The 21,471-nt window shown below is 40.5% G+C and overlaps 2 protein-coding genes across 5 annotated transcripts in view; one reads left to right on the forward strand and one right to left on the reverse strand.

Moving 5' to 3' along the window:
* irag2 (inositol 1,4,5-triphosphate receptor associated 2) overlaps positions 1-4,744 on the reverse strand; it is a 29,310-nt gene extending 24,566 nt beyond the window's left edge. The window contains exons 1-3 of one of the 4 annotated variants that reach the window (XM_084909141.1): positions 4,460-4,744; positions 1,724-2,439; positions 374-484 (exon numbers count right to left, since the gene is read on the reverse strand). In XM_084909141.1, the coding sequence (XP_084765267.1) occupies positions 374-484; positions 1,724-2,384 (772 nt within the window). In that variant the 5' untranslated portion in view covers positions 2,385-2,439; positions 4,460-4,744. Of the gene's footprint in view, positions 1-373; positions 485-1,723; positions 2,440-3,346; positions 3,464-4,459 lie in introns of those variants that run through there. The other 3 variants (XM_084909140.1, XM_084909143.1, XM_084909142.1) reach the window with 3 other exon arrangements.
* On the forward strand, positions 3,512-19,708 carry bcat1 (branched chain amino-acid transaminase 1, cytosolic). The gene is made up of 11 exons (XM_084909146.1): positions 3,512-3,878; positions 4,346-4,405; positions 6,672-6,866; positions 7,189-7,299; positions 7,428-7,547; positions 7,633-7,793; positions 7,979-8,121; positions 8,695-8,780; positions 9,025-9,165; positions 11,980-12,057; positions 18,870-19,708. The coding sequence occupies exons 2-11, from the start codon at positions 4,376-4,378 to the stop codon at positions 18,906-18,908; spliced, it is 1,104 nt and encodes a 367-aa protein (XP_084765272.1). The 5' UTR covers positions 3,512-3,878; positions 4,346-4,375; the 3' UTR covers positions 18,909-19,708.
* The last annotated feature ends 1,763 nt before the right edge of the window (positions 19,709-21,471 follow it).

Below are 21,471 nucleotides of genomic sequence, written 5' to 3' on the forward strand. Positions count from 1 at the left end.
GAAGAAAGAGGCAAAAAACAAAAACCCCTCTCTCTTTCTATTAATATGCCATCCATGCAGCACCATGAGTCACAGCAGAAAAGCACTAACATGTCAGAAAACACAGAAGCTTCTGTAAAAAAGCAGAAGAAACATTTTCACATTCTGAGATGTGAGAGTGGCTGTGAGCAAAAGCAGGCACAAGAGGAAGGCGGAGAGAGGACTGATACTATGCAAATGTTTTAAGCTGAAGAAATGACTTCTGCAGTTTCTATGAAAGAGACACTGTTGCACTACGCTAAGTAGCGACTTAAAATTCATTGTTAGGCTTCTGTATTGAGCTAATGGCTAGTGCCTGACTGACTGATTACTGTGCGAGCACATACAGCCGTACCTCTGCGCTGGGTATCACAAGCATGGAAGATGGTGTCGAGCAGATTCTCCTCACAGATGAGACTGATTTCAGCCATATTCTCCTTCCCTTTTTCGGAGGCAACTGAAGGCCCTGAAGGAAACACACGAAACACAGAGTATATTCAGTTGTGTAGCAAAGAAAGCACATGATACATTTTCCTGCAGGCACGGAGTGTGTGACAGCATAACGACGAAACATTATCCATTACAGAGTCACAAAAGGAAAGTCACTTCAGAGCTACAGCTAGTAATTATTGCTTTTAATTAATAATCTACAGTCTTGAATTTAAATTAAACCGTCTGGAAGCGAAAATCTGAAAATGTTACATAGTTTCTGTCTGAAAACTAGTTCTGAACCAGCACCAGTGACTAAAAATAAGCTCTTGGGCCAAATTTCTGCCACTCTTTCCTCTCACTCTTGCAGCCGCTTCCATCCCGGAATTCTAACTGGCCCGATGTTTGATATGTGGCAAGATTTACTGATTGATTTAGTTCCAGTGCGGAGGAAGAAAGTCCAAACAAGAACAGTGACACCCTCTTCAAGACAAGGACTTAAAGAAATAGTTCATGATTTTCTTGTAGTCACTCCTGCTGTTCATCCCGACTGCAGAGCACCAATGCTGGGCAGGAAAATCCAGAGTGCTCATTCTCTGACAAAAAGCACTGTGCCAGCAGAGGACAAGGTAGAGATGCTCCAGTACAGAACATTACACACTTCCAAAGTGCTAGTTGTTCAAACCCTGTCTGTGATGGCATAGAGAGGGCATTGTGAAGTAAAACACATTAACCTCTAGAGGTACCGCTTTGAGTAACAAAGCCAACCTCGGCTTTAAGACATATTTTTGCACTGAAGCTTTCATGTTGATGCCTGCCACTTAAAAATCACTTTTTATGCTTACTTTGAAACTAAGGATTAGGTAATGTTAATGTACTGTAAACACTGTACTGCATATTTGAACCTATTTTTAAAGATGGGTTAATAAAACAGAATCCAGTTTAACATTTGCCCCATTGTGTATCCTGCACAATAGTAGTCCACAACTATTATATTATACCTGAAGCATGGCAAGGCTTCTGAAGCCTTGGGGCAGTCTGCTTTGCTCGATTGGTAAGCATGCCTTGCTGAGGTCGTTTGTTCACAAGCGGTTTTAATTCAGCCTTTTAATTCAGAAGTAAATCTGCAGTTTGACATCTCCATGTTTTTCTAATCCACAGCTTCATGGCTACAATCATTTTCGAGGATCTATTGCTGATGTAACAGTTTTTGCACAAAGATAATTTTTGTCAACTGACAGTTTTAATGATCGGTGAAGCTACTTCTGCACCCTACCTCCATCTCCCATAGACAGTCTTTTCACAACCAGAGCTGGGTAGGGTAGCTCACACTCAGCAGGGTTTGTACTGTCTGCAGAACTGAAGTTGAGGTTGTAGGAGAGGGTGCTGCGACTTTGGGTGAAGTTACGAGACAGAGGTGGGCTCCTGCTCGGCCTCTCGCTATCAGGCTGTGCTGACTGAGGTCCTCGTGTGAATGTAAAGTAAGGGGAGTCCTTGGACTGGCCCGTGGGGGTCGAACAATACCCCTGCCACGTTTTAACTTGTCTTAAATCACTTCCATCAGCACATCGCCGCTCCCCCAAAGTACTAGTGATAGTGTATGTGACATTAGCTGGTGTGGAGCGGTTGCATGTAGGAGTGGAAGGTGTGGTCAGAAGGACAGAGGAATGCTGGGAAGCTGCTCTGCTCGGCATCCCCATCTCTCTCGCTTTCTCCTTCTCCCTGTCGTCTCTATGGAGGGTCCCTTTCTTCAGGATGGCTTCCAAGTTGTGCCTGAGGCCACACTGAGGGCTGTCGTAACTGTTGGAGGACAGTTTGGGAATCTGGAAGGGTGAATTGGGCTCTCGGTCACCGCGCCACTGAATCGTCTGCAGTTTGCGGCAGATGCTGTCCACGGGATTGTGCCGGCGCGACGGCTGAGGTGTGCAATAGTCCATGCTGCTGACGGCGAGGGTGTGATGTTGGTTTCCTGGCTAGAGGAGAGGCTGAAGTCTGAAAAAGGGACAAGAAAGTACAGTTTTGATAAAAATGAATTAAAATAGAACCTTGCAATATCAAACACAGGTTTTTCAGCAGGGAAACCACAAACACTGAGCAGCATAACACCATGAAGCACTGGATAAATAGCACATTCACCATGTATATGACAGCTTATCTTTGGTTGGACTAACTCCAAGGTTAGAAGCAGATAATGGGCAAATAGAACTACAGCGTGAATAGTGTTATATAAGAACGACTGGGGATTTTTTTCTTGTTTTTTGGAGGAACCAAATAACAAAAATGAGCTATGTGATCATTCAAGTTATCCAAATATTTAGAGGTTCAGTGTTAGGAAAGGTAAATAAGCAGGAAGATATCTTTTAAAGGGAATGAGTAGTATGTTAAAATCTAACTAAAAGCCCAAATAGTTTAATAAGGCATGAATGTAACAGGAGAATATACAGTGTTATATACCAACCAGTCTACAAGGCTGTAAAACGGTAGCATCTCAAGATGCGAACAGATTCAAACAAATGTGTTCAGATTCGATGATTCACCTACTTTGGCGCACAGGTGTGAGAACGAGCCAATTAGTTCCAGAGTTAGCTTGAGATTTAAAAAAAAAAAAAAAAAAAAATACACAAAAGCGTTTTTTTTGTCTCTGTGTGTGTTTTTTTTAGCAAAGCTTTCAGGTTTGTTTGTTTTGTTTTGTTCTGTTCTTTTAATACACCCCGTTTCATTTAAGTTTAAAAGTGGGCGTCATTTAATTATACTAAATCTATAGAACGAGCTACTAATTGTACGCATATCTACGTAAAAAAATAAACTGTGCTATAGGAACATTTAAAGTCAGTCATGCACATGCAAACCTCTTTAAATATCCTTGTTCAATATTCATACATATGCAGATATTTGTTACCTTTTTAATCTCGTATGATCGAATCCGCCACAAAATGTTTGGCCAACTGTCCAGATGCTCAAGCTGAGCACGCGCACAGGTAGTTAGAAGCTCGAGGCAGAAGGAGTTAAAACGTCGGTGGGTGTTTCTGACTCTAAAAAGTGAGTCAGCACCCCCTCCCTGTGGTTTCAAGGGGACACAGCACTCAGTGTAGCAGGCTAACAGTACGTTAGTCTCGCTTAATAGTCATTCCTTTAATTGTGTCCCACAAGCCTACTCCCCCCCACACTCACACAGTCCTATAACCTTATTTCCATTACCAATACAATAAAATAGAACAGGTCAAATAAAGAGAATAGAAAGAGAGAAAGAGATTTATTTCCTGCCTGTAACACAAGGTTCATTTGATTTTTGTTGCCAGTACAACTCAGTTATGGGACTGGTTTCAATTCGAGAGATTAAGTGTAAGCGGTTTAGCAAGTACAACTTGGAGGTCTAGTGCCGGCTTCACTGCCATCACAGCGACCTCAGGTCTGACGTCTCCTCTCTGAAGGTAACTATCACTATTAAAGCACTGTTAAATGTCAGTGACCATGTTTGTTCTTTAATCTGGTAGTAAGCACACTTCCTATCTCATCTCTATTTCCTGTAATCCCACCTCTTAACCAGAATAAGTGTGACAAACACAAAGAGTTGCAGTGACAATATCAGCATTTCACACTGAGCTGAATCTTAATTCTTTTAAAGAGAAATGTCGTAATATACAGTATAACACAAACTCACACAGTCAGCAGCTCTGTAGATGTTTATCAGTAGAAATAAGAGTGCAATACATTATATATCAAAACAAGCCACTTTAATTAGTGATGTGAAAGGGGGTTTATTGCTCCCCCTGACTAAAGCAGCTTTCCCAGGTTATATTCCGCTGTGAATAAAAACTTGTACAATCCATACACATTTGTATGCTGTTGATTTTTATTGCCATCTTGATATTGTTTAGATTGTTGTCACTGTTTTCAGGGACGCATCTGCGACCGAGCCACCACCCGAATGGCTGACGACAGTACTCAGAGCTTCAAGGTAATGAATCAAATTCATGTGTCTGAATTCTATCAATGTCTTAAAGACACCTACCCTCAATAGCAGCTCCAGGTGTAGCATCTTGGTGATTCCTCGGCTTCTCAGCACCTAAAAATCTTCCCCGTTCCCCTACAGAGTAGATACTCCGGTTCCGCTGCTTTTCTTCATGTTGCCAAGGGCAGCACCGAAAGGCCTTGAGAGTCAGTCATGAACGTTCATATTGTGATGACAAACACTTGAAAAACTAATCCAAACAAATCCCAGCACTTAAAGAAGTCCATTTGTTGTCAACCCGAGTAAGCCTTTTCTTTTGTCCATGATGCTGCCATTTTTAGAGAAGGGAGAAAGAGGAGGGAGGGGGGGATATGTAGTGCATTCTGGTTCTTGTCACAAGTGCAGCCTGCTCAGCAGAATCCACTTTCCCAGCTCACGCTAAGTAGCTGGGGCTTTGCTTGTTTTCTGACCCTGACCACCTGAGCAGTAGATAGCAGGCTCAGGTAGAGATTAGGGTGGACATGTGCAGACTCACACTGGCCCGGGCTTGGAGATGTCTGCCAACTTTCACTTCCATTGAAAGAAATGTAAAGTTGGAGTTATGTGTTGCAGTTTGACCTGTATGTTTGGTACCTGAGCGTCTCCATCGGTTCTATCCTGAAACCTCTTATTTTCTGACAGGTCAGATATTTGAAAGGCACCTCACATGAAGGGACTCAATTTGCCTTGTAGTGGGAGTACCCAGGTCAGACGCCCTGTGCTGCCTTCTTTCTTCTTCTTGCACATTGTAGACACTCAGCTCCATTCATATTTATAGCCATTTAATCCCAGCCGAACACTGGCTGGATGCAGATAGCAGCGAAGAAGGATTATGGCTCATTCTGAGGACGGCGCACGCTGTCACATTCTAAAACTACCACTGCGTTCCGGTGCTGTTCTGTGAAGGTGTGCGACATAGGAGCTAATACTTTGGTTTGTCTGCAGAGAAGACGTGCATCACATTTGTGTATTTATGTTCAGAATGATTGAAAAACAGTGACAGAATAACTGCACTCCTCTAATCAATTTCACGCAGTGCTCGTACCGCGGTCACTCACCACTAGCCACCCGAACTGTAATCTGGGATTATGGCGCAAGTAACCGTCTGCACCAGAAGGGAGTGGATAAAGTGCCAATCTAATCCTGGCCAATTCTAACACACAACTGACTGCTGGCCAGCAGGAAGTGTCTCTTCAAAAGAAGGATCACATTATTCCGTCTTGCTGAACAGCAGGAAAGGACAGCACTCCCAACTGTTCCTTTTTTTCACATAGTTCTTGATAAATCTTTCACATCTCTCTCAACCTGCTGTCACTGCAGCAACACAGAGGTAGCTTGGTGACATCACGGACTCAGAGACTGGATGACTCATATTCAAGGCATCAGTGTTAATTTGATGCTGTTCTGTTTCATACTTAACCCACTGATCTTTGACCTCTGGGTGGTCTAGTTGAGACAGAGAGCTTCTAGGGGGATAAATATTGCTTTGCTTTTGAATGCAGTTCTCATTTGTGTGTTCCAGTCCCACTGATTTAATTATAAAGCCATATCACTGGAGGTTAACTGTCCAGTTCTTGAATTATCTTGTATCAATGTTGGTGTTACAACAACCCCTGGTGGCCAAACATGGATGGGGTAATATGGTCTAGCATGGCAGCATAGCATAGCCACGGCCTGTTTATGAACACAGTGGGTCTCAGAGACAATCAATGTCTGTTACCAAAATCAGGCTATTCCAGATGCGGTGCACCGATGACGGCACCTGCATTCCAGTGTCGTGACATAAATGCTTCAAAGCCACTGAAAATACTTTAATAGCCAAATGAGAGCCAGCATTTAGGTAGGAGCACCAGTTGTTGTGAGCAGGGTCACAAAGGTCAACTTCAAAATGAACAGTGCAAAAATGGTGCAGCTGCATCGTCCTGTTGTTTTGTATCACTAATGAAGCATGACAGAAGGAGTACTTTATTTTCTATATAACATGATTTAATGTGCTGCATTTGTCTCTGAGGAGAGGTGAGGATTGCAAAGAAAGCCACGGCATGCAGATTATATGCTTATGATCAGAAAGTGTGCTCATGAGACTTTGCAGGGAGTGCTTTTCCCTGATTAGTGGATCAGTTGGTGAAATGTGATCGCAAACGTAAATGTTAACACAGCTTAGATTCCGATTCATGCATCCCTTTATTTTAAAAAAGAAATAATAATAATTCTGCTCTGTGTTTTTAACCAGGCAGTTGACCTGGTTGTTCAGCTGTCCCCTGCTCTAAAAACCAAGCCACATGTGGTTGACTTCGGGACTGTCTTCACTGACCACATGCTGACTGTCGAGTGGAGCGTGACTGAGGGCTGGCAAGCCCCGTTCATCAGGCCGTTCACAAATCTTTCCCTCCACCCAGCCTGTTCCTCACTACATTATGGCATTCAGGTACACCAAACCCCTCCATATTTTAATTTACGAGCTCGACTAGAGTAGCTTTGCATGATTCACATTTCAAATTCTTATTTATGTTATACCAGGCTGTTTTTGAACACCTATTTTAATTTGGTACTAAGTAAAGACAAATTTTGTAAAATTCTGACTAATGGACAATAGCACACAATTAATCTGTACTGCAGTAAAATAAATGCATATACTAACAGAATAAAGCTGTTGGCATTATTTCAGTTTACAGTTTGAATGTGTGGTTAAAAAGCCATCAGGGTTAAAGAGAATTCAGTATTTTCAATGTTCTCTGTATTCTCAATAGCTGTTTGAAGGCTTCAAGGTATACCGCGGAGATGACAGCCGACTGCGTCTCTTCCGACCGATGCTCAACATGAGCCGCATGGCTGACTCTGCCAAGAGAGCTTGTCTGCCTGTAAGATGGATGTAGAGAAAAACAAAGGGGCTTAATGTGGGAATAAATGACCAAATGAGCTGGGGAAAAAACAATGATGAATAGGTTTTTGCTATCGCCCTCTGTCTTTTGTTGTCTCACTCCTCCAGGCCTTTGATCAGACAGAGTTGCTGGAGTGTATCAGGAGATTGGTAGAGATTGACCAGGACTGGGTTCCTCAATCAGACTCAGCAAGTCTGTACATAAGGCCAACATTTATTAGCACTGAGGTGAGGAGGATGGTGACGTTCTTGTGGGGGCGAATGTTTTCTAAAATGGAAAAACAATTTAATTTCCTTAATGTGTTTATGGCAGCCTTCTCTGGGCGTAAAGCGGCCTGGCCGTGCCTTGCTGTATGTGATCTTGTGTCAAGCTGGCTCTTATTTCAACTCTGAGGCAGATGCCATCTCCCTGTGGGCTGACCCAAAATACACACGGGCCTGGAAAGGAGGAACTGGAGACTGCAAGATGGGAGGGTGGGTAGATGCATACTGTATGAAAGCTTGCTTAAATTTCCTAAGATATCAGCCACTGCACTCTGATATAAGACTTAGTTTGATTTGGTAATTAAGATTTTACAGTGTGGGTATGTATAACACGCAGAACAATCAAGTCTTTTTTTACAGGTGTATCCTAATGATCTTACTTTGGATTTCCACAGGAACTATGGATGCTCCCTGTTTGCCCAGTATGAAGCAGATGATTACGGGTGTCAGCAGGTGCTCTGGCTGTATGGACAGGACCACCAGATAACTGAGGCAGGAACTATGAATATTTTCCTGCACTGGATCAATCAGGATGGAGGTTGGTCAGTTGCAGAGACTGTATCTTAATAACGATGACGCTACTTTCAGGGGCTCCGTATGTTTGATATGGCAGAATTACACACAAAAGTCACCCCCTGCTGGTCATTAGAAAGAATGTAGGTTTAAGGCACTGTATAGAAATGATGGACATAAACCTACGTCTGTCTAATAAGCAGGAAGTGGTGACCTTTCTAGCCAAAAAAAGAACTTAAAGCTCTTTGGATGGCTGTTAGGAAACTACACTGCTATCCACTTGATTTATTGCCTCAGTAAACACTTTTCTGATGTGTTTATGGTTTTTGTTGCTAGTTTTAAACCTTCTTTACTAATGTGTCCATTTTGTAAATTGCTCAGTTTCAACCATTTTTGTACAGTGGGTCTAACAGGAAGCGGAACTGCTCTTAGGTTGAGGCTTCATAACAGTCCACAAAACCAGGTTTTACATCAAAGGGTACAAGGTTATCTTTTAATATACAGTCTATCCATAACAACAATGAGAGAATATTGCCAAAAAACCTCATATTTCTTTTATTTTTTATTATATCAAATAATGTTTTTCTTTTTCTAATAGAGGAGGAGCTTGCAACTCCACCTCTGGATGGCATCATTCTCCCAGGCATTACTCGACAGAGCATCCTAGAACTAACCAGGAAATGGGTAACAGACACACATAGAGTCCAGATGTGCATGTTTTTAAAAGAAAAAGAGATTTCCTGTGTAAAATTTTCATGTAATCTGTGAAGTTGGTTTGATATCAGTAGCTGCATGCCTGACTCTCTATTGTTTGATGGACAGATGAACACACTTTTAACAACAGCAGTACAACAGATGCTAATGACATATCTCAAAGGTTACAGTGCATGAACACATTTTCAAAAGATTGCTGTTCTGTTTTTTTCAGGGTGAGTTTAAAGTGACAGAGCGCTACCTCACCATGAGCCAGCTATGCTGTGCTCTCAAACAGCAGCGGGTCAAAGAGATGTTTGGCAGCGGGACTGCCTGCATGATCTGCCCTATTGGACACATTGTCTACCTGGGAGAGGTACTGTAGGCATGAGGGACAAACAACATGTTTCCTGCCTGAAACAAATTTATATACATTAAATCCAATCATACATTAAGTGTATATACACTTAATGTACTGTAGTGTGGGTCGCTAAAGATACTGAAGTACGTGTTTTTGTTAAAGATATTTCACTTTATTCAAATTTTGCAGCAAATGCTATAGTTTTAAAAATGTTAGTTGAATATACTAACAGTATTTAATGATAACCACCAGTGAAGTGTGATCATAAAATCCTGGGACTCCTGGGAATCTTGGGCTAAATAGCAAATTTAGCTAACTTGGTATTCTTACACTCACTAGCCACTTTATTAGGTACATCTTACTAGTTCTTCCTTCAGGTTTACCTTGAGAACTGCGTTAATTCTTTTTGGCACAGATTCAACAAGGTGCTGGAGAGATTCCTCAGAGATTTTGCTCGATATTGACATGGTAGCATAACATAGCTGTTGCAGATTTGTCGGCTGCACATCTGTGATGGGAATCTCCTGTATCACCACATCGAAAAGGCACTGAGATCTGTGAATGTGGAGGCTTTGGTTGAACAGTGAACTCATCGTCATGTTCAAGAAGCCTATTTGACATGATTTGAGCTTTGTGACAGGGAATGTTATCCTGGTGGAAGCAGCCATTAGTTGGTGGATACACTGTGGACATAAAGGCAAAGGGACAGTCAGCAACAGTGCTCAGGTAGGCAGTGGTACTTAAATGATGCTTAGTTGGTACTAATGAGTTCAGTATGTTCTAAAACATATCCTCCACACTGTTACACCACAGACAGGATGGATCCACGGTTTCATTTTGTTCTGACTCTACCACCTAGCGACATTTTTCCAGTCTTCTGTTTTATGTTTTTGTTTTAGCCCATGCAAATTGTAGCCTCAGTGTCCCTTTTACTGCTCAGCTGTAAAATCTGATGGGGTATTTTTGTTACCCCATCGGGCAAGTGGGCGGCATGGAACCCAAGTTTGTGATTATAATAACAATTATAATAACTTAGATTTGTATGCCGGTTTTCAAGAAACCCAAGGACGCTTTACACAAGATAATTCGAGACCGGGGCAACGGTGCAGCCACTAAAAATCTTGAACGAGTTCGAATCTCAGTGACTTCAAGGTCAGAGGTCAAGTTTTCGAAAGTTTACTGAAATCTTTTGAATACGATAATTCAAGAATGAGGGAACGTAGGATTTCTAAAATGATGCCATAGGTGAATCTACCAGTAATGCGTTAAAAGTAACACGTTACTGTAATCTGATTACTTTTTTCAAGTAATGAGTAAAGTAAGGTATTACTATTGCAAAAAAAGTAATTAGATTACTGTTAGTTTCCCATAAGCACGCTGCGTTACTGCATCAGTAAACCGTGCTTTTGTGTGTGAGAGTGTCTCATGACAATGACGTCACATCCGTGGCAGCAACAGACGTGTGCAGATCAACAGTGGATAATATGGAGTGCAGGAGAGAGTACGACCATGCAGCGTTTAAAGCTTGGACGTACTTACATTAATTTGAGTTTGATTCCGTAAAAAGTGACTAAAAACATTGACGTCTGCTGTACGCTCTGCGTGGGAAGAAAACTTCTTTCTACAGTGAAAAATGAAACTTTAAATCTGAACAAGCATCGAGCACGCTGCCACGGGAATGTGACATTCACAGAGAAACCCCCGGATCCCCCCACTGACATGACCACTGCGGCACAGCACAAACCTCCACCCGTCCCACTCCTGCTAAACAGCTGACAATAAATTTAAGAGCAACAGGACTTAGTGCTGCTGAGTCTTTGATTTTATTTATTGTTTGCTGTGTTTTACTTGCATCTATTTGAAAGAGTGAGTGTAAACACAAAACATTATTTTATTTTATATGCTGGAATATGCAGAAAATAGGTTTAAATTTTAATTTGATTTCATTTGAACAAAGTAACTGGATTACTTTCTTGGAAAAGAAATCAGTAATTAGTCACTATGTAATTACTATGTTCAGGTAACTTGACCAGCACTGCGGGCGGTCACCAGTAATTTCTTAACTAATAAGACTGGCACCTGCTGTGGTCTTCTGCTGCTGCAGCATCTGGTTCAAGGCTCGACATGCTCTTTTGCATATCATGGTTGGAACAAGCCGTTTTTTGAGTCACTGTTGCCTTCCTACCAACTCAAAGCAATCTGATCATTCTCCTGCGACCCCTGACATCAACAAGGCATTTCCCCCCAGAGAACTATGGCTCGGTGGATATTTTAATTTTTTCAGATGATTTCCTGTAAACCCCAGAGTTGGTTGAGTGGAAAAATCCCAGTAGATCAGCATTCTCTGAAACGCACCAATAATGATGGCAAATTTACTTAAATGGCCTTTTTTCCTCCATCCTGATGCTCACTTTGAGCTTTAGCATGTCAACGTGGGGATGAGCTGTTGAATAAGTATATCTAATAAAGTGGCCAGTGAGTATACAGCGCATCACTTTGCAAAAAGTTTTGCCATGTCACATTCTGCTTAATCACAGCTTAAAGAAATATACATTTTGTGATTACATTTCCCTTTAAGAAATTATAATGTAAAGAAAAAAGCCTGCTCCACCATCTGTATTTGATTAATGGTTTAATATGAAAATAGCATACTTTAATACTTATAGGGATTGCTTTGAATAATGAGGCTCATGGTATCCTGTGACCAGAACCCTGTGGCCTCTTGCGTTAACTCCATCTGCTCACTTAATGTTCACCCTTTTCTCTAAACTTATTTTACAACAAGTTGATTTGCAGAGACAATAAAATTATTAAAAATGTGTGTTTTAGAACTTGCATATCCCCTGTCGAGATAAGCAGTCAGTGAAGCTGACATCACGGCTCACAAAAGAACTCACGGATGTACAGGTAGGTGGATGCCCACACATATGCCGACACTGTTTTCCCACAGATGCTTGCTCGAGCTTAGTAACAGCTGATTGAACATTTATGTTCTTTACACTCCTTTTACCCCAAGGATTCTTCTCTCACGTATTATTAAATTACTTTGAATAAAGCCTTCAGTAATGCGAAACACTCTAACTTGAACAGTATCCTACAAAATAAAAGGTGGGAGCTGGATTTACTGGGCTAAATGACAGCAGTGTTATAATTTGTCACAGGCCTGGCTTGTTAGTTACTCACTTTTGGTAGACAACAACTAAGAGGTTTCGCTGGAAAAAAGGCAAATAAATGGAAATGTTACTAAATTAAATGATTAATGTGGCTGATGAAAGGCAAGACCTATTAAAAACAAATATTCCCTCCAAATATTCACTTATCTTGCATCTCCATAATTGCATTACAGAACGGTTATCTGAGTGGTTATTATGTAAGTCATTGAGATAAAACTATTAAACTGTTATTTTTTGAACAAACCCCCGTCGGTCGTTATTTATCATACACCCACCGATTCCATTATTTTGCTGTAAGTACATAATAAGTGAAATATCTCATTAAGTAATGAGTAATGACTTGGTAATATTGTACATGGCCTATAATCAGGTCACATTTAAAGTCTACTCAGCACTGCAGGTTTAAAGAGATTCATAATATGCTTTGCTGAAGGCTAGATTTGTGTTAATGAGGCTGTTGTGTATTGCCTTCTTTCTGTTATTGTGCTGTGCAATGAGCCTATTAGCAGCGATATGAGCTTGAGTGTGATCCTTACTTTAGTTCCTTGTTAGTTCTCAGCACAGTGCATTTTGTCCTCAAACAGTGTTTTCAACTGAAATGTACCTGTGCATGCTTAACAGATGACCTCAACATCCTACATGTTATAGAAACAAACTGACGTACAGTATATAGCCAAAGGTATTTGCTGGTCTTCCTTCACATACATATGAACTTAAGTAACATCCTATTCTTAGTTTTCACATGATGTTGGCCCACCCTTTGCAGCCACAACTGCTTCAGTTGTTCGGCTGAGTGTGTTTATGGGAACTTTTGACCATTTTCACAGAAGCACATTTTTGATGTCAGCCCCTAAAGTTAGGCGAGAAAGTCTGGCTTGCAGTCTTCAGTCTAATTCATCCCAGAAGTGTTCTGTCAGACTGAGGTCAGGACTCTGTGCAAGCCAGTCAAGTTCTTTCAGCCCAAACTGGATCATCCATGTCTTTATGGAGCTTGCTTTGTGCAATTGTCCACAGTCATGTTGGACCATCTCCAAACTGTTCCCACAAACCTTGGAACAAAATGTCCAACATTTCTTCAAATCAAATCAAATCAAAATTAATTTATATAGCACGTATTAAAACAACAGTGTTGACCATAGTGCTTCACAGTCAGTAAAAGCATGAGACAATTAAAACAAACAATAAAAGAGGACAACAAACAATAGGTAACAACACAACAAGCTAGACCAGCCAACTAGACAGAATCAAAAGCCAAAGTAAAAAAATAAGTTTTAAGACGTGATTTAAAAGACTGGATCGACTCGGCAGTACGAATATGAACAGGGAGGTTATTCCAGAGTCTAGGTGCCACGGATGCAAAGGCCTGGTCACCTCTCGACTTCATTCGAGTCCGAGGTTGTGCTAGGAGCCTATGGTTGGACGATCTAAGTGCTCTGTTGGGATTGTATGAGTGGAGTAGTTCAGAAAGATAGCTGGGCGCTAAATTATTCAGAATATTAAAAGTGAACAAAATAATTTAAAAATCTATATGATATTTAACAGGGAGCCAATGTAATTTGGCTAAAATTGGAGTTATGTGTTCATGGATTCTCGTACCTGTTAAAAGACGCGCAGCTGCATTTTGAATTAACTGAAGCCGGCAAAGAGAGGAGTGTTGGAGGCCCGAGTAGAGGCAGTTACAGTAGTCCAATCTGGATGTAATAAATGCGTGGATAAGCTTTTCAAGGTCCTTTAAAGGAAGGAACGGCTTTGCTTTGGAAATCTGACGCAACTGGTAAAAGCTGTTTTTTTACCACAGTGGACACCTGTTTCTCAAGTTTAAAAGAGCCATCCAGGAACACTCTGAGGTTTCTTACAGTGGGCGAGAGATGGCTAGCGAGAGGTCCAGGGGCATCAGCTAACTGGTCTAGCGGAGTGTGACTACCAAAGACTATGATTTCGGTCTTATTCTCGTTCAATGTAAGAAAATTATGTGATAACCAAATTTTAACTTCATGCAAACAGTTGAACAGAGGTTGCAAAGAAGCAGTCACATCGGATTTCAAAGGTGAATAAATCTGGATATCATCGGCATAACAGTGAAAGGAGATGTTGTATTTTCTAAAAATTAATCCCAATGGCAACATGTACAAAGAGAAAAGAGCAGGACCGAGCACGGACCCTTGAGGCACACCACAATAAATGGGGGCAGAAGCCGAGGAGTGTTGCCCCATAGCAACAGAGAACGACCTCTCTGAGAGATAGGATTTAAACCAAGATAAAACCGTACCTTTGAGACCAACAACATGTTCCAATCTTGATAGAAGAATGTTGTGGTTAACTGTGTCAAAAGCAGCAGACAAGTCAAGTAAAACTAAAACCACAGAATATCCAGAGTCAACAGTTAAAAGAAGATCATTAAAAACTCTAAGTAAGGCTGTCTCTTGGAATGCTGAAGCATTAATAGTTCATTTCAACTAAGGAGTCAGGCCCAACTCCCGAAAAACAGCCCCACACCATAGTCCCCCTTCACTTTGCACAAGGCAGTCAGGTGAGTACCATTCTCCTGGCAGCCGCCAAACTCAGATTGCCTGAAGGAGAAGTGTGATTCATCACTCCAGGGAGCACGTCTCCACTGGTCTATAGTCCTCTGCTTTACACCATTGCATCCATCACTTTCCAATGCACTTAGTGAGGTAAGGCTTGGATGCGGCTGCTCAGCCATGGAAGCCCATTCCATGAAGCTAGTCTGAAGGCCACATGAAGTTTGGAGGTCTGTAGCGACTGACTGCAGAAAGTCAGCGACCTCTGCACACTATGTGCTTCTGTGATTTTACTTGTCCTACCACTTCTGGCTGAGATGCTGTCATTCCCAATCACTTCCACTGTGGAACATTTTGTAGCGAGGACAGTTCATGACTGGAAGTTTTATACGCCTGTGGGAATGATTGGAACACCTGAATTCAATGATTTGGTAATATAGTGTATGTTTAGTATCAAAGCTATTCTCCATACGCAATGTGATGCAGCTTGAGGTCTAAATAGGCCTAAAACTCTTTTGGCTCCCTCACAGGGTATCATCTTGCTCCATCTCACCCTATGAATCTTCCTCTTCGTCTTTTCCTCTTGCTTGGCAGCTCCATTTTCAACATCTTTTGTCCAGTATTCCATTATCCCTCCTCTGCACATGTCCAAACTCTCAGTCTTGGGTTTTTTTGTCTCCAAACCAATCAATCTGAGCTGTCTCTTTAATGCACTAATTTCTTGTCCTGTCTTGTCTGTCCCAGTGAAAATCAACTCTTCCACATCTACCTTGGCCCCCTGGCTTTTTGTTAGTGCCACCATCTCCAAACTATGCATCATAGCGGGTCTCACTACCATCATGTAAACCTTCCCTTTCACTCTTGTTGCCATCTTTCTCCTGACACTCGTCTCCACCCTGTCTGCACTCTCTTCCTCTCTTCTGCACTGCCCATTACTTTAGATAACTAGGCTTTAAAAAAGGCATTTAAAATTAAGGCTTAGTCTAGGATATTTGAATTAATCTATGAATAGGCTTCAGAACCAGTAGTATGTGTCAGTTTACACTCGTAAGGAAAAAGCAAATAGGGAGGCAGGTAGCAAATGAAACTATAATGAGCTTGAATGGAGAGAAAAAAAACAACAGTCTAATAAAAGTCCAGGCAAAGTATTTATAACAGAGAAAAATCAATGATCCGAATGGGTGATAATTAATGAGAGCAAACCAAAAGGGAACCAACTGGGAACAACTCCAAGACACAAGCAGGCAGGCAGGTGGAGGGTAAACTGACACATTAGTAGCTAATAGGAAACAGGGGAAACAGTCTGGGAATCAGAAAAACAGGAAGCTCTCCAATAAACACAACACTACCAAGTTAAACAGAAAGTGACATCAAGCAGTAACAACAGAGAAAAGGTTATCTCACTTCTCTAATTTGCTTCCTCATCTCCTCTGTTCTCCAGCCTCTTGCCTGTGACCCGTAAACCAATCCCAGCAGTAATGTGTTTTGTTTGAGCTCCAACCAAAAAATCTATGATGCAGTTGTGACACATATAATATTTGACTGACATCGCTTTAAAAAGAGGCTCCAAAGGACGGATGTCTCATATTAAGTGCCAGTTGACTTGACTCCCGTCTCTTCCTCAACTCCTTCACTCACATCTCTGGTGAGAGTCACTATAACAAAGTGAAAGTAGTCGAAGATGTGCAATTTCAGAAATGAAAATGGAGTATAAGAAACAGAAGGCAGGTACAGACATGGACAGACAAGACACGGCCGTAATCAAAACAGAGAATGTCTTCAGTGGTACAGCAGATAAATTAAAAAACCAACATTTCTGCATGTTTTCTGTGTGCTGGATGTGAAACTACAGGAGGCGGTATTATAAAATTCAGTGGCTTCTACCAATAAATTAAAAATCTTAAATGGACTGGGTCTTATTTGGCACTTTACTACTCTACCTGAGCACCCAAAGTGCTTTATACAACATGTTTCATTCACACAAGTCCAAGTACTTTGTCCTTTTTCCCAGTCATGGCTAACAGATGGCAGATGGATTCCCCTAGATAAGCCTGGTTTTTCTGGAGGTTTCTTTCTGTTTTTCCTTCCCACTGTTGCCCGGTGCTTGCTCATAGGGGGTTGTCTGATAGTTGGGGTTTTCTCTGTATTATTGTAGGGTTTTTACCTTATAATATAGAGCTCATTAAGTGGACTGTTTCTGACCCCATATAAATTAAACTGAACATTCTTACTCCTATGATGCATCAGGAGCAACACAGATCCATAGCATCTTGCATTCAGATTGGAGCAACCAGGCTTTCATTTAGCAGATGACCTGCTTTACCTCCAGAACCATAGCCACCCAGCATCTGACTTGAACTTCTCCTTCGAGATCGTCGTCTACTACTCGTGGCTGCTACTTTTAGATCAAGTCCTCTGTTGTGCTCTTGCACTTTTACTTCTGCACTTGTACTCATTTTACACTGAGGGTCACATAGGGCCCGCTTTGTTTTCAATGAGCTGTGTGCTGGTGTACACTCGGACTGATCCTCCTGTGCCTTTGGTGGTGCCTCTCAACTGCTCCAGTGCTGGCCTATGCAACTGCAAACCTCTGGGTTGTAGCTATAGACCCATATGCGTTATCACCACTGATGAAATCACATAGTGCACAGTATAGTGATCAGAATGAAACTTCCTGCAAACAAACTAAAAGATGGCAGCTGTCTGGACTTGTGTGGGAGGTATTAAGTCATCTAAGGGTTTATGATTCTTAAAGGTCAGTTACCTTAACTGTTGATCACATCTCCTACATCCTTCGGTGTTCTGACATTCTGGACTTGGAGGGAAACTGAAGGACTTTCAAAGCAGAATCAGTTATTTTGACTACATTTGCATTGGAGGCCTCACTACTGCATTACAGTGTTATAAAGATATTATGTCTTCTTGGTCTCCTAAATGTCCTCTAAGCACTTTGATTAGTTTATGCTACTTATCACTTGCCTTCTGTCTGTCTTCTTCTCTTTACTTTCTCTGCTCTCTGTTTGTTTTTTTGTTTGTATTTGCAAGTCTGCGCTGGTCAATTAGCATATCTCCTCTCTCCATCATCCAGGCCTTGTAAGTGATATGTGCGACAAATGCACTGCCGCCATCTTTGTGTGCGATAACATCCTCCTTCGTCGACAGAGTAGAGACAGTCGCTGGCCTAATGGAGAGTTGCAGATAGGGGCAAAGACAAACTCCCGAATTCTCTCATTAAGCTTGTCGTAATTGCACAAACCCAATTATTGCCTCAGCCTTTTGTGATCTTCAAAGCCAAGATGCTGCAAATGAAGCCTCGAACAAGTGCAAGAGGAGGAGGAAGAAGAGGATTTGGGGGAAGAGGGGCGAGGGGACGGGGTTGGAGGGGGGGGGGGGGGGGGGGGGGGGGGGGGTGCGTAGCTTAATGAACAATAAAATTGACAAAACGCTGGAAAATGCTGCGCTCCTTCCGCAGCGCTGTTAAATCTGTTGACATTTCATTTGGAGGGAAGCAGCGCAGTGTTAGCCCCCCACACACGCTCTTCCTCCCGCCCCTCTTGAAGACAACATTGTGCAACAAACAAACGAGTGGTCTGAGGCAGCAGATGAAAGATGGGTTTACTAAGTCGCCCTGCTGTTTCTCTTTCAAGTTAATTAGAAATCACATTCTTTTGTTTCCCCTTCGCAGGCGTTTATTTACTTTCTCACTTCGACCATTAGAACAAATTTGCAACATGAGACACAAATAATTGGATTTGTCTCCGCGGCTGTCACGGATTGGGGAACATTTTGTTTTGATTTTTTATTATAGTTCCTTTCTCTGTGTTGTGTTGTGTTCCATTTGGCGGCTGAGTTTGCAGATTTGCTTACGGATATTTGAGTTCATTTTTTGATTTGTGTTGCACTCGCAATTAAGCAGATTGAGGCGAGAGAAGTTTAGTACTTAGTGGCATGAAATTTTCTTCTGTGCGGGCCCCAAAGGACCAGATTTTCACGTAACCTTTTCGTGACCTTTGTTCTCTTGCAGTACGGACGCACACCTAGTGACTGGACTTTCATGGTGTAGCAGTGTCGAAGGAGCCTGGACACAGTGAAGCAATGTAAAGTATGTGCAATATTTGGAATCTAACTGCAATATAAGTGACTCCTTTACTTAGGTTTACACTTAAATTTAACACAAACACAGAACTGTCCAAAGTAGTTAATGAAGTAGGATAACGTCTCATGCAATGCTGCACAATAACTTACATTATCCCCGCCATGAGGACTTGCTCTGTAACTTCTTCCCAGCATCCCAGCGTTGATAAGTTTCACATGACTGCGTAAGAATTTCAAAGTTGCTACAAAATGGCTTGAACTCGTGAGGTCTAAAATAAAAACATGAACTTAAAAGTCAATGTCTGTCAAGGATGCCTATGTTTTAAACATATTAAAGTTGTGTTGGAAGTAAAATTTTCATTTTCTGTATGATGAACCAGGAAGCTGAACAGAAACAGAACAGAAACAAAGGTGTCTTCCCTGACTGGTTGGTTAGTGTTGCTTATTGAAACTGGTTGTAAAAAGGTATACAGTGTGGTATGAAAAACTTACTAGCAGATAGTCACTAGCAGATAGCTTTGACCTTACAGGTTGCAGAAACATCTTTTTCCATTCAGGTGATGAACTGCATCAAGGCCTCTTTAAGAAAATGAAGAAATACTACCAAAAAGCACCTACAGGCCTTTCATTGGTCATTAGCAGGCCTGCAGTGCGTATTTTTATGATCATGTATAAAAACACAGACATGTGTGGTAATTGTGATATTTTTCTTTTTATCTTCATTATATTATTGAATAAAACAAACAGTGATGAATAACACAGCCTCTCTGTAAGAATGAATAATAAATAATAAGAACATAGTTATTGTTATTGTCCTTCTTCTTTGCAACATACATCAGTTACAGGCGCTATTAGTGTCACCTCTTGATTAACACCTATTTGCAAATAACCATGACAACACATTCCACTAAAAATAGTTGAACAACATGTATTACGAAACACCAATGTGCAGGTATACGTAACATATACGTCAACAGCATCCACCTACGCATGCTCATAACATGCATGTGATCTAAAGAACGCACACACGACGTTCACGTAATCCCGCCGTTTGTTTCTCAAATATATATATATATATATATATATATATATATATATATATATATAAATTTGAGTGTTATAAAAAAAAAATTATGATTCCCAAAAGCTATATAGATATTGATAATCCTGGAACATTCAGCAGTTTTTATAGCAAGTTTCATCCAGTTTGATTAACGCCTCCAATAGGACTTAGGAAACAGATCTAAGTACGCGGACATCACTCGAGTAATATTTTGAATGGTGAAAAAATAGAAAATAAAAATATGGAACTGGAAATGATGATAACGGTTTCACTTAAATATAGACTACTCTGATGAAACAGACTAGAAACTGTTAATACTGTGTAATTAGCCATGTTTTAAAATGAAAACAACAGAATTTGAATGAAAACAACAGAATTTGAGAACAAACAATGGAATTTGAATGAAAACGATGGAATTTGAATGAAAACAACAGAATTTGATCAAAAACAACGGAAGTTTAAAACAAACAAAAGAATTAGAATGAAAACAACAGCATTTGAATGAAAACAACGGAATTTCAATGAAATGAACGGAATTAGAATGAAATGAATAGAATTTGAATGAAAACAACGGAATTAACATGAAAACGACGGAATTTGAATGAAAACGACGGAATTTGAATGAAAAGAACAGAATTTGATTAAAAAAACAAAAGAATTTGCATGAAAACAACAGAATTAGAATGTACAGAACAGAGTTTGAATGAAAGCAACAGAATTCTAAAACAAACAATAGAATGTGAATAAAAAAGAGTAGAATTAGAATGAAAACAACAGCATTTGAATGAAAACAACGGAATTTCAATGAAATGAACGGAATTAGAATGAAATGAATGGAATTTGAATGAAAACAACGGAATTAGAATGAACAGACCAGAATTTGAATCAAAACAATGGAGTTAGAATGAAAACAACAGAATTTGAATGAAAACAACAGAATTTGATCAAAAACAACGGAATTTGAATGAAAACAACAGAATTTGATCAAAAACAACGGAATTTGAATGAAAACAACAGAATTTGAATGAAAACAACAGAATTTGATCAAAAACAACGGAATTTGAATGAAAACAATGGAAGTTTAAAACAAACAACAGAATTAGAAAGAAAACAACGGAATTAAAATGAAAACGACGGAATTTGAATGAAAACAACAGAATTTGAGAACAAACAACAGAATTAGAATGTATAGAACAGAGTTTGAATTAAAGCAAGAGAATTCTAAAACAAACAATAGAATTTGAATAAAAAGAGTAGAATTAGAATGAAAACAACAGCATTTGAATGAAAACAGCGGAATTTCAATTAAAAGAACGGAATTAGAATGAAAAGAACAGAATTTGAATGAAAACAACGGAATTTGAATGAAAACAACGGAATTAAACTTAGCTTATAAATTGAGCTCTTGTCCATAACTAGCTTACTAGCAGTTTGACTCTTATAATCAATAAGCAGTGATTAGGAGGTT

The sequence above is a fragment of the Perissodus microlepis genome, chromosome 17, assembly GCF_051167445.1.
Source record: "Perissodus microlepis isolate ML-2025 ecotype Zambia chromosome 17, ASM5116744v1, whole genome shotgun sequence".
Taxonomy (NCBI): domain Eukaryota; kingdom Metazoa; phylum Chordata; class Actinopteri; order Cichliformes; family Cichlidae; genus Perissodus; species Perissodus microlepis.

Coding starts and splice junctions, on each gene's coding strand:
- bcat1 (XM_084909146.1), top strand. CDS start 4,376: ATGGCTGACGACAGTACTCAGAGCTTCAAG. Junction 4,406..6,671: donor ACAGTACTCAGAGCTTCAAG/GTAATGAATCAA, acceptor GTTTTTAACCAG/GCAGTTGACCTGGTTGTTCA. Junction 8,122..8,694: donor CTGGATCAATCAGGATGGAG/GTTGGTCAGTTG, acceptor TTTTTCTAATAG/AGGAGGAGCTTGCAACTCCA.